At 42.0% G+C, this 14,002-nt stretch overlaps 2 protein-coding genes and 1 long non-coding RNA gene across 3 annotated transcripts in view; 2 read left to right on the forward strand and 1 right to left on the reverse strand.

The window, feature by feature from the left end:
- LOC123498601 (translation initiation factor eIF-2B subunit gamma-like) overlaps positions 1–4,324 on the reverse strand; it is a 9,716-nt gene extending 5,392 nt beyond the window's left edge. Inside the window, 4 exon segments of the mRNA XM_045245871.1 lie at positions 859–1,027; positions 1,194–1,348; positions 2,474–2,667; positions 4,040–4,324. Coding sequence (XP_045101806.1) covers positions 859–1,027; positions 1,194–1,348; positions 2,474–2,627 — 478 coding nt within the window. The 5' untranslated portion in view covers positions 2,628–2,667; positions 4,040–4,324.
- LOC123498609 overlaps positions 1–7,890 on the forward strand; it is a 22,783-nt gene extending 14,893 nt beyond the window's left edge. Inside the window, exon 2 of the long non-coding RNA XR_006672745.1 lies at positions 7,668–7,890. This is a non-coding gene — a long non-coding RNA (uncharacterized LOC123498609). The remainder of the gene's footprint in view (positions 1–7,667) is intronic.
- On the forward strand, positions 4,471–7,245 carry LOC123498596. The gene is made up of 4 exons (XM_045245859.1): positions 4,471–4,592; positions 5,417–5,851; positions 6,269–6,468; positions 6,928–7,245. The coding sequence occupies exons 2-4, from the start codon at positions 5,678–5,680 to the stop codon at positions 7,223–7,225; spliced, it is 672 nt and encodes a 223-aa protein (XP_045101794.1). The 5' UTR covers positions 4,471–4,592; positions 5,417–5,677; the 3' UTR covers positions 7,226–7,245.
- Positions 7,891–14,002: the final 6,112 nt, after the last annotated feature.

The raw sequence follows: 14,002 nt of genomic DNA on the forward strand, positions 1-14,002 counted from the left end.
AGAGAGAGAGAGAGAGAGAGAGAGAGAGAGAATATATGCACGTGTGTGTGTGTGTGTGTGTGTAATTCACTGTTTGATCTGTTTGATCTGCTGCAGTCTCTGACGAGACAGCCAGACGTTACCCTACAGAACGAGCTCAGAGCTCATTATTTCCGATCTTGGGATAGGTCTAAGACCAGGCACACACCACACACCGGGACAAAAAGGTCACAACTCCTCGATTTACATCCCATACCTACTCACTGCTAGGTGAACAGTGAACAGTGAACAGGGGCTACACGTGAAAGGAGACACACCCAAATATCTCCACCCGGCTGGGGAATCCAACCCGGTCCTCTAGCTTGTGAAGCCAGCGCTCTAACCACTGAGCTACCGGGCCGTGTGGTGTGTGTGTGTGTGTGTGTGTGTGTGTGTGTGTGTGTGTGTGTGTGTGTGTGTGTGTGTGCATGAATGTATGTATGTGCATATAAGCATGTGTGCGCATGTGTGTGTGTGTGTGTGCATGTATTTAAGGAATAGAGGCAGATTTACAACTAACAAACAAGTCAGGCATAGTCTATCAAGTGGAAACTCGTACGACAGACAGTTTTAATTAAAGAATGTATGCAGTGAGAGCAGAAAAATAGTTTGACGTAACATCTCACCTAGTTAGGGAGTATAAATTTTCATTGTAACGTTAACTTGCATACAATTTGCTGTCACCAAGGTAGAACTAACTAATACATTCTATACACTGATTGAGACACCATATATACACAAGCACTCCATACAAAATAAGAGAAGAAAAGAAAAAATGATGATAAACAGATGTATGTGTGTGTGTGTGTGTGTGTGTGTGTGTAAGACCACCACACTTACTGAGATTAGCCTTAGTCTTAGGGCCTGGGGGAGTGGTTGGAAGGGAGGGGGTGGGGGAGGTCAGCATGGTGAGGTCAGCACCACGAGTCCTGTGCTGATCCATGACATCCTGCAGCACCACATTGGTCACCAGGTCACTTGAGATCACCACCACGTCCTCCACACTCCTCTGGGGAGGCAGATTAGGTCAGGTTAGGTTTATTGTTATTTGAAAATGGCAAAATTCAAGCAAGTTTTTTTTTCATTATTTTCTCATTATTGGGCAGAGAGAGAGAGAGAGAGAGAGAGAGAGAGAGAGAGAGAGAGAGAGAGAGAGAGAGGGGGAAGAGAGGCACCTTTATCTTTGAGGCAATGTGGCGCAGGGAGTCAGCAGTGCCTGGGTCGTGTGCCGTGCTGACCACCGCCACATCCAGGTCCACCTTCAGCCCGTACTGCTCCACCACCTTGCTCACCCGCTGCTCCTGCCCCTCACTCACCACCACACTCACCTCTGTCAACACCACAACACCACTATGTCTCCACAATACTATTAAATCACCACTATATCACCACACCACATCTCTGACACTCACTCACCACCACACTCACCACTATGTCACCACAACACTATTAAATCAACACTATATCACCATACAACATGTCTGCTCCTCACTCACCACCACACTCACCTCTGCCAACACCACAACACCACTCAATATCAGTATGTCATCACAACACCATTAATTTACCACTCAACACCATTAAATCACTGCACAACACCACTATATCATCACACTCATCTCTGACAACACCACACCACCACTCAATACCAGTATGTCACCACATCATTAATTCACCACTCAACACCATTAAATCACTGCACAACACCACTATATCATCACACTCATCTCTGACAACACCACAACACCACTCAACACCAGTAAATCATCTCACAACACCACAGAATCACCATCATGCTCACCTCTGTCAACACCACAGCACCACTATGTCACTATATCACCTCTACCACCACACAACACCACAGAATCACCACCACGCTCACCTCTGACAACACCACAACACCACATAACACCACTAAATCACCATTGTATCACCACCACACATCATACAACACCACACAACCACAACATAACACCACAGTAACATTATTTTTCACCTAACCCTTATTTTAGACCCATTATTTCTCATTATAGACCCTGAGAATTTAATAAAACCCATTATTTCTCAGCTAACCCTTATTTGAACCCATTATTTCTCATTCTAACATAATAAATATCCCTAAAAACCCATTGAACCCATTATTTCTTTACCTACCCTTGTAAATTACCCTAAAAATCCATTATACCCATTAGCTCCCATTATAGAACCTGACAATTTAGTTAAACCTCTCACTCTTATTTGAACCCATTATTTCTCATTCTAACCTAATCAAACCCATTATTTCTTGTTTAACTCTTATTTGAACCCATTATTTTTCATTCTAACCTCATCCAACCCATTATTTCTCATTACAGAACCTAAGAATTTTAGCAAACCCCATTATTTCTCACCTAACCCTAAGAAATACCCTAGATAGGTGCTTGAACCCATTATATTCAATGTCTAAGGAGAATACCTGAGAAGCCGGCCTGCTGGAGGAGATGGAGGGGATAGCAGAGCATGGGTAGAGTCCCCAGGGGCAGCAAGCACTTGGGGGTGTGGCTGGTAAGGGACGTCATCCTCATCCCTGGCCCGGCGGCGAGGACGATGGCTTGTGCTTCTTGCCGCATCCTGTCTGGTATTCTCTAAGTCTTCTGTGCTTCACCTACTCTGTTTCAAAAGGCTTTATTTCAGCTTACACAAGTTTTTTTAAAGGTGTTTTTATGGTTCTAGAGGCAGAGTGACAAGATTTCTACATTATTAACTGGTAAACACTCTTGAAAACCTCGCTAATCATCTCTGTGGCCTTGGATAATTGTTATGGTGAGAAAGCAATGTGTTTTTCTAAGTGTTTTTATGATCCTAGAGATAGAATGACAAGATTTCTATATTACTAACTGGATAAACTTGAAAACTTTGCTAATCATCTCTATGGCCTTGGATAATTGTTGTGGTCAGAAAGCAATATGTTTTTTTAAGTGTTTTTATGGTTCTAGAGGCAGAGTGACAAGATTTCTATATCATTAACTGGAAAAACACTCTTGAAAACCTTGCTAATCACCTCTGTGACCTTGGAAAACAGTTGTGGTGAGAGAGAAGAGTGTTTTATGATGTTTTTATGATTCTAGAGGCAGAGTGACAAGATTTCTACATCATCAACTGGAAATACTGTACATATTTGAAAACCTCGCTAATCATCTTGCCTGGTATTCTCAAATCCTTCTGTGATTCACCACCTGTGCTTTGAAAGGCTTCATACTAATTGACTGACTGAAAAGGAAACGTTGTTCTTATAGTACTACTTTATTATGGAAAACTTTAATTGATTGACTGACTGACTGACTGAAAGACAGACAGACAGACAGACAGACAGACAGACAGACAGACAGACAGACAGACTGAATGAATGAATGAATGAATGAATGAATGAGTGAATGACTGGTTTTGTGGTAGATGAAAGACATTACTATTTCTTTTTACTATGTTAGGGAAAACCTTGACTGACTGATTGACTGATGTTTGAACTGGAAAGGAAGCAAAACCTACAATATATTTTCTTGTGCTGCAATTAATGACAATAACGAAATAAATAAAATTAATAATAACAGTTAAAATAGATAAATAAGAAAATAATAAATCTTGCCATAAAGGAACAAAGATATAAATAACACCCCTTACTCGTTACCATATTATCTCTCTCTCGTTGACGAATAGCGAGCGGGCGGAACGGTTTCTTTACGAGAGTGCCAATAATGACATAAATACGTGTACCTTTTCACCATAAACACAAAATAATCACAGTATTGATAGATAGGTAAGTAGATAGATAAATAGGTAGATATTTCATTCACCACAAACTATGCTGAATCCAAAAGACAACATCAATAATATCAAATGGCACGATATGTGTTAATTAAATCAGATAAATAAATAAATAATCTATAAATAAAAACGAGGCATTTGAACAACACTAAATAGACTGTCACCCCTCACACCTCCCCTCCCCTGTCCACTACTGCCCACTGTCTCCCCCGTGGCTCACCCTGCGGCACTGGCACTACAGGATACAGCCGCAGGCGGTCGGGGCTCGTGGCACTGCTCCCTGGTACTGTACTGCTGAGTGCTGGGTGTCACAGGGCCAGCTGCTGTCTGCCACTACACGCTGGTCTTGTGTTGCCCCTTATCTTGTGCTCTTGATTTGTGTTGCTTACCTTCATTTGGTCTTAGTATGGAATTGATATAAGTAAAAATGTGTATGTTAAATGAAATATTGAGTAAGGAAGTAAAATTTGATTACCTATTTATTCATTTGACAAAATTAAAATGACTTTCCAAGAGATCAGTGTAAACTCGAGATTACTAAAACTTCAAATAAAAACATAATTAAATGGGCAGAAAATACTGAGTAAAAAAGCTGTAGTATGAAATAATAAATATACTCTGGGAAAGATTGATTAAAAGAGGAAAACGGACAGTAAAATGAATAATAAGCGACGTCAACACTATCCACCTCTTAATGGCGGGAGTTTCTTAATTTTGACAAGGATTGGAGGAAACAATGCCTTGATAGACGACCTTTGTCACGTGATTGAAAGGTGAGACAATAAAACCTGTAATTGACCGGCCACGACTCACAATATGACTCACACACACACACACACACACACATTACTTAGTCTTACGTAGTGTTGACATGTAAGGAAGAATTACATAGATTATATAGGAAAGAGAATTACACAGACCACCTGCTAAAGAGAATTACATAGACCACCTGCTAAAGAGAATTGCATACCTCATACTAAAAAATAATTATATAGACTACAGGTGAAAGAGTTACATACACCAACTGCAAAAGAGAATTACATAGACAAATTACTAAGGAAAGGGAATTTAATAAACCTGTTAATATTACTACGACTACTACTACTACTACTACTACTACTACTACTTCTTGCTTATTAGGTGTGTGTGTGTGTGTGAGAGAGAGAGAGAGAGAGAGAGAGCAAATATAAACACCATAAAGGAAAGACTGGAAAAAAATGTAAAACTGAAACAAATTAGCAACATCCCACAACACCAAACAACACCCTACAACACACCACAACACCTTTCAACACCACACCACACCACACCACCTCACAACACCCCACTACACCCTACAGCACCTCACAACACCACACACCACCAGACAACACCCCACACCACCTCACAACACCTCCACAATACCCGACACCACCTCACAACACCCCACAACACCAGGAACACTTCACAAAACCCCACAACACCACACAATATCCTCACAACCCCCTACAACACCTCACAACACCCTACAACACCTCACAACACTTCACAACATCCCCAATATCACATAACACCCCCACAACACCTCACAACACCTCAACTATCCTTTATGTTGCAGGCAACATGTGGGAAGACATCACCAGCAACACCATCAGCACCACCAATCAACACCAGTATGATGATCTCTGCCTCAGATTAACACAGCATAAAAGCCAGCAAATTTTCTCATGTGGCCACAGGAAGGCATGCAGTAGAAAGGGGGACAAATTTACCACAGAAACACCACAGAGTACCACAGAGGCTACAGAAACACAGCCCACAGCCTCCCCACAGCCCACAGACATTGCACGGCTACAGAAGGAGGTGTTGAGGGGCTGTGATGAGCTGTGGGGTGGTTGATGAGGGGTTGGGGGTGGCTGTGAGGGCTGAGGAGGTGTGCCAGGGTGCTGTGGAGGTGGTGGAGGATGAGGTGCTGGTGAAGGCGTTTAGAAATGTGGAGGAGAGAGATGAGGCTGTGGTGGTGCTGGTTGGGAAACTGCTGCTGCTGCCCAGGGTATGTGTGTGTGTGTGTGTGTGTGTGTGTGTGTGTCACCTCGGTCGCCTGCTGGTCACCCAGCCAGTCTTCCCCATTACGGAGTGAGCTCAGAGCTCATAGACCGATCTTTGGGTAGGACTGAGACCACAACACACTCCACACACCGGGAAAGCGAGGCTACAACCCCTCCAGTTACATCCCGTACCTATTTACTGCTAGGTGAACACTCCCCACACATTAAGAGGTTTGCCCATTTGCCTCGCTGCTTACCGGGACGTGTGTGTGTGTGTGTGTGTGTGAGAGAGAGAGAGAGAGAGAGAGAGAGAGAAAATAAACAGTATAGACAAAATAAGAAATGTGAAAAATGAGAGAATATGTAAAAGAGAGAGAGAGAGAGAGAGAGATCACCAAGACAATCACCCCATCACCCCACAGCTGTACCACATGCAGGCCAAGCTGTCCACCCCAGTAATGAACAGCCTCACACACCTGATGGAGACCCGCGCAGCAGTACTGGTGAACAGCGCCCTCCTGCCGCTGCTGCACCACCTCCCCCCACTCCAGGACCACCACCGGGATCTCCTAGCACACCTCCTCCCCCTCTGCTCCCCTGCCATGGCCACCAGCTTGCTCAGGTGTGAAGAAATTATTTTATTTTTTTTTTCTTCATTTTTTTTTCTATCATTTATCTTTTTCTAATCAATAATTTAGTTTTTTTTTTCTTTATCAATCTCTTAATCCACAACACACACACACACACACACTTTTAATACACCTCTCCTCCACCACAGCACCCCTTTAATCCACCTCTCCACACCACACACACACACAGCTCTTTAATCCACCTCCTCCACACTCAAACACCCCCTTAATCCACAGCAGACACACACACAGCCCTTTCCTCCATACACAGAGCCATTATCCACCTCTTCCTCTACACACATAGCTTCAATCTACCTTTCCGCCAGAAATACACCCTTTAATCCTCTTTCCACTAGAAATACTCCATTTTATCCACCTCTCCACCAGAAATAGACCCTTTTATCCACTACACACACACACACAGCCCATAATCCACCTCTCCTCCACCACAGAGCCTATGCAGAGCGCCCACATCACACAGAGACAGACTTGCCAACTTTCCACCTCCTCTGCGACACAGCGGAGGCGGAGAACCCTGACACACACACAGCGGCCATGGTGGTGGTGGAGAAGGCCGCAGCACCACACAGGGCCAGCGTGAAGTTTGGGCAGTGTGTCCTGGTGGTGGTGCGCAGGTTTGGCCCACACCTGCACAACCTGGAGGCTCTCAAGGGGGTGGTGAGGGGCCATGAGTCCAGCTTGAGGAAAGTTGTGGAGCTGCAGCTGAAGAAAGTGGAGAAGAAGAGGTGATGGTGGTGGTGTTGGTGGTGGAGGTGGTGGTGGTGGTAGAAGTGGTGAAGAAAGTGGAGAAGAGGTGATTGTGGTGGTGGTGATCAAGATGAAGAGGAGGTAATAGTGGTGGTGGTGATGAAGAGGTGATGGTGATGATGATAGTGGTGGTGGTGGTGGTGATACAAGAGGAAGAGGTAATGATGGTGATGATGGTGGTGAAGAGGAGGTAGTAGTGATGGTAGTGGTGGTGGTGATACAAGAGGAAGAGGAGATAATGGTGGTGGTGGTAGTGGTGGTGATGGCAAAGAGGAAGTAACTAATGGTGATGATGATGATAGAGGTGGTGATGATACAAGAGGAAGAGGAGGTAATGATGATGGTGGTGGCACAGAGGAAGAGGTAGAGGAAACAGAGAAGGAAACACAAGTAGTAGAATTTGAAGAGGAAAAAGAAACTGGAGAGAGAGAGAGAGAGAGAAGCAAGGCAGTGTTTGTGAGGCTATAGAACACAGTAGTAGTAGATGAAGGAAGATAGAGGAAGTAGATAAAGCTGAGAGAGAGAGAGAGAGAGAGAGAGAGAGAGAGTACCCATCTAGTCTAATTCCCACACACAACACACCTCTTCCTACTAATCATTTATGAAGTTGTAATTGACACAGTTATCAATAAACACTCCTGCATTTACTTATACTTATTTAACCTCTCCCTGACCCACCATAGAAAAAGACCACAAGTATTTAGAACCAGAAGTATTGACAACTACAAATATTAAAAAGACCACAAGTATTTAGAACCACAAGTATTGACAACCACAAGTATTAAAAAGACCACAAGTATTGACAAACACAAGTAATAACAACAAAAACAAAGAAAAAAAAAAAAAAAACTGCCACACCCAATAAACTAAAAAAAAAAATAAATAAATAAATAATAATAACAAAAATAAAAATAAAATACAATATCACATCTCAACCTTAGGACAAAACAGAGCACCAATTCCTCACAAACTTTACTCTTTACTCATAGCTATACAGGGCTGTACAGAGAGGGGGGGTGGGGGGTGCAGGGGAGTGGTAGAGGTGGTGGTGGTGATGGTGGTGGCTCGGTCATGGCCAGGAAGGCTTCTCATCTGGCCCCATCTCTCGGCCATACAGCGCTGACTTGTCTCTGCGGGAAAGGAAGGAGATTAGTTAGAATAGTGGAGGGAGGGGAGTGGGGGGAGAGAGAGAGAGAGAGAGAGAGAGAGAGAGAGAGAGAGAGAGAGAGAGAGAGAGAGAGAGAGAGAGAGAGAGAGAGAGAGGAGAGGAGAGGAGAGGAGAGAGAGAGAGAGAGAGATGAGAGAGAGAGAGAGAAGATAGAGAAAAAGGAGAGAGAGAGAGAGAGAGAGAGAAAAGACAGAGAGAGAGAGAGAGAGAAAAAAAGACAGAGAGAGGAGAGTGGGGGGGGTTGTTGTTGGCTCACCTGAACATAATCATCCTGTTTGTCTCGGTGCGGTCCAGCATTGAGCCCAGGCCATACCCGAGGAGGGGCACCAGGATCCCCAGCATGAGACGCCGGTCAATCTTCACGTGGCTGAAGAACATCCTTGCTCTGACGGGGAGACAACAAACCACTCTAGTTATTATCATTACTATTATTATTATTACTGTGATAGAAATGAAAGAAAGTCCACAAGTTATTGTTATTATTACTATTTTCATTGTTACTACTATTATTATTGTTTGTTATAATTTATTTACCACTATTACTATTATTATTGCTATTATCTATTCATTTATTTATAATTTCTGATACTAAGAAAAGAAAGAGTTCAAATTATTATTATTACTATTATTATTGCTGTTATTTATTTATTTATTTATCATTATCACTGACAAGAAGAATAAAAAGGACTCATTATTGCCATTATTATTATTATTATTATTTTATTTATTTATTAATTTATTGCTACTGATACAAAGAACAGAATGGGTTCAAGTTATTATTATTACTGCTATTATTATTTATTTATTTATTTATTTATTATTACTCTGATATAAAGAAAAGAAACACCAAATTATTATTATTATTATTACCATCATTACCATTATTATTATTGGTCTGATACAAATAAAATAAATGGCCTGAATTTATTATTATTATTATTATTATTATTATTATTATTATTATTATTGCCATCATTACTACTATTATTATTGCTCATTATTTCACGTTTCCTTGTTTATTGACTTATTATCATTAATCTGGTACAAACATAAGAAAATCACTGTTCATTATTATCATTATCATTATTATTACTATGCATTGTTATTACTGCTCTGAGAGGAAAAGAAATGCCTCAAATTATCATCATTATCATCATAGCCACAGCCACAGACACAGGGCCCTCATAGGTAACACAGCCCCTAGACCCCCCCCACACCCTCACACCCCAGCCACTCCCTGGGAAAGCGGGGTTTTAAGGCTGGAAACTTAACCTAACCTAAATTCTGTCCTGAAGTTATTATTAATTTCCAATGGGGTAAAATGGGGTTAGAAATGGTGGTAGATGTGTGATTTAGACCGTGAGAATGTGCAGAGTGACGTGTGGTGTATTGATGGAAACTTCAATAATACAATTGCTAAATGAACCAAATTTGGCGTTTCATTGCAAGGTCTACGGAAACACACAGCCATATTTGACAAAACGAAGGACCTCTTGTAAATTCTAACCAGTTTTGTAGATCCCGGCGTAAAAATAGTTACCACACTCACTGAAAACACACAAAATCTGTATAAATTCATCTCCCAACTACAGACGAGGCAATGAAGTGAATAATGACTGAAAAACAACAATACATGCATAAATATTTCCAACACAATTCTTTCCGCACCTAGACTATACACACCATCTTTAGTTATCTATTTATTTATTATTTTTTTTTTTTTAGGTTCTACTCCAGTTTTGTATAATAATCTCTAAATAGTTCTGGCCACTCTTAAGTTACAACATTTATAGAACTGGTTATTTACTTGTTTACCAATTGTTTTACTTCTCACGATGGATAAATAAACAAATAGATGTGAAGCAGGTACAAGTTACAACATTTATAACATTTTTACCGGTGTATCAGTCTGCATTTACCCCGTCTGAGATTCTCCCAGGGGAAAATCTGGCCCAAGTTAAATCTCCACCAGGGGGAATTTTGATCCAGGATAGTATTCCCCTCTCCTGGCCAATATTCCCCCACCCATACACACACACAAACACCAGATCTTAAATAATAAAGGGAATCCACACCATATGTCACTTGCCACTTGCCATGTATGTCGTGCCACCTTTCAGCGAGAGAAAGGATAATTTTACTCATGTTTGTAGATGAGGAAGTTGCTACAAGAGTGGAAATAGATGGAGAGACTATAACAGAAGAAGAAATGGAGACAAGACCAGAAAAGCTTCCTGGTATTCTTGTCACTAATAAGGAAAACCTTCAAGCAATTTACAAGTACATGGATGATGATGCAGTTAAGACGCTTCACACTACTATCAAAGCTAAAGAGGACGACATTCCTGGAGCATGGGTTTGTCCAGAATGTGCGGAAATCACAGCAGATGGACGTGAAGTGGTGGAGTGTGAATCTTGCTGCGAATGGTACCACACTGCTTGCCTTGAATCTGCAGAAAATTTCAAGGCATCGTGGAGCTGCGACAAATGTAACCCAACCCTGTATGAAGTTCCCTTTAAAGATTTTTTACTTTATAATAGGAAATAAATTTTAACGTTGGTTCTATTTACAGATTTTTAAGTCTCCTTTGGGAGACAGCATTTTAACCTTGAATTTTAATAATGCTATGGTAATATGTTTCAACTTTCATTTGTAATCTTGAAATGATAAATCTTAAAAAAAAAAAAAAAACATACGGGCTTCCTTTTACTTTTCAGTAACCACTGTATTCATTACATTACACAGTTTGTTTTGTGTACGGTGGAATTGACTGACATACAAAACGTCTCCTTCCCTATCTTTATTCTTGTCTCCCCTTCCCTTGTCCATAGTGCCATATGACATATTTTCCCGTCACATTTGCATACTTCATAAGCATTACAATACTTGCCCTTGATGACTTGAGAACGGTGGTATGATTTTTTTGTGTGAGGGGGTGAAATGGCCAAGAGGGAGGAAATATATCCTGTGTCTGTAATTCCCCCCCAGGGAAAACACCCCAGACCAATTTTCCCGGGGAGGATATTTAACCTAGGCTACTGTTCCCCAGTATATATATATATATATATATATATATATATATATATATATACTGTATATATATATATATATATATATATATATATATATATATATATATATATATATATACACACACACACACATATATGTGTGTGTGTGTGTGTGTGTGTGTGTGTGTGTGTGTGTGTTGAAATTGCCAATTTAAATATCTAGCATTTATCATTTCTATCTACATATGGCAAATCACACAGCTCTTTCATAAATATTTTTGTAAAAAAATAATAAAAATAAATGACACACGGCCGTCTTCATAATATATTGTGGTTCCTTTAAAACTGATGGGAAATACCTAAATCATAGCAAACTAACATGAAAAAAATAATTCGTAATGGTATGAATTGAGTGGTATGCAGCAGCAGCAGCAGCAGTAGTAGTAGAAATGCAATGGTAAAATGCCGGCCAACTGCAGTGTTACTGCACCGCCAGACGCCAGTCCGCCAGACCGCCACCCGTCCCGGCCACCGATCCGCCGAGTGGTGCCGACACATTATTCATTCTTAGCGGTAGGAAGCAGCAGAGTCCCGGCACAGACGCTAGACGGTACAAGCGTCAAGCGGTACCGGAAATGATGCCGGCACATTCAGTCGTACCAGTACAGACGCGTCTCGCCGAGCTACCGAGACCGCGCCGACGCGCCAGGGCAGCCAGTCGGTACCAGTGTGGAGCGGTACCGAGAGTGAGAATGACTCAATGTTACCGTCTTACCCATCACCGCTCGCCTTGAGCCACCTCCACGCTGTATACAATTTGCTCAGTACCGTTTCGGCTATTTACCGGTACGGAAAATTTTACCGGTACAGTACCGTTAAGGCTGGTACCGGAACTTGCCCACCAGTCCGTGAGCCGCGCTGCACTTGGCAGGACAAGGCGCTGGCCGTGAGGGACAGTGAGTGGTGGAGATGAAGATACCGATAATAGTGATATCTATAGTAGCGAAGAGAATATTGTGTGTGTAGCCTCTCAGTAATCAGAGGTTAACTATTTAAACATGGTTGAGGACACAAAGTGGACAGTGGAGTGTGGGTGCCTGCTAGTGACACGGACAGCCGCCGCCGAGCAGTCTTTGATTTCTAAGCTAACGTAAGTAATATATTGGTGTAACTCATCATTTCACGGTGGTGCCATGTCATAACCTAACGTTGGTAACCTCCAGGACAACATATCAGTGAACTAACACCTGCACATACTTATAAAACCAAATAATTCAAATCTTGAAAACGTAAACAAACCGATCCCTGACCCGCCGCCTCTCTCTCAGCCATTATCTGCCTCATCTCTCACTCATTACAGGCCAGACAGGTCACAAAGTGGAGCCATAGGCCTAATCTTTCATGTCAGTTGTTGAGATATATCCGCAATTACCTGATTTGTGTGCTATGGAGGCTCAGTGAGAAGAAGCGGGCCTACCCATGACGTCACGAGCCCCAGGCTGTGACGTCATCACCAGCTCCCGCCCAAAATGCCGGTCCCAGATGCTCGACTTCCACTATTATTTATATTTGTCTCAGTTCATTTATTTCGAGTCACAAGTGCCTTTTAAGGGTTTCTAATGATAGTTCGCAGTGTTTTACGTGTCTTCCATGCTTGAGTTGAGTGAAGTACGGTGATGTAGAGGGTGTTTATGACTTGAATGGGAGGGCCAAAATACGCTAAAATTTTTACCTCCGCTATCTGTGATTTTTTATTTGAGGTTGTAGCGAAGTGTTTGTGTTTTCAAAAGATGGTTTATCATGAGAAAAGTGTGCAAGGCTCCTGAGAAGTTAAAGATGTGGACTTTAAGAATGATATGTAGTCCTGTTAATATTGTAAACAACGTCATTTTTAAATATTATTTTTTCTAATAGGGCGAGTTGCCAGGTTTTGATATATCGAAATGATAGTCATAATTTTTGAAAAACGTTATCGATTCAGTTGAATGAAATTGGTGGGCTTTGAAATTGTGTTTAAGCAAGTCGAAGTTCTAATACTTTATTTAGTATATTTTTGAGCTATTTTATTATTCCTTTTCTCGGCAATGTTTTTGTATTTTAGAAGTTAGTTTCGATTGATAACGAGTCAGAATTTTTATAACATTCGTGTCCAGCTGCCTTTTTGGGAATCCTCATTTTCAAAATGATTTGCGTAACGAATATATGTGACGTCATCAAGGGAGGGCCGACCCCCACCCCGGCTGGACCCAGGCCGATACCTGGCTCCAGGCCCGAGGGTGTGGGTGTGTGTGTGTGTGTGTGTGTGTGTGTGTGTGTGTGTGTGTGTGTGTGTGTGTGTGTGTGTGTGTGTGTGTTATCTTTCGTTATGAGGAGCCCACCAGCTGGAACCACTGACACCCAGCTCCCAGCTGGAGGGTGTTGGAGGAAGGTGTGTGTGTGTGTGTGTGTGTCACTATGGTCGCCCGGTAGTCACCCAGCCAGCCTTCCCCATTACGGAGCAAGCTCAGAGCTCATAGAGCGATCTTCGGATAGGACTGAGACTGTGTGTGTGTGTGTGTGTGTGTGTGTGTGTGTGTGTG

This window comes from Portunus trituberculatus, chromosome 7 (assembly GCF_017591435.1).
Source record: "Portunus trituberculatus isolate SZX2019 chromosome 7, ASM1759143v1, whole genome shotgun sequence".
Taxonomy (NCBI): domain Eukaryota; kingdom Metazoa; phylum Arthropoda; class Malacostraca; order Decapoda; family Portunidae; genus Portunus; species Portunus trituberculatus.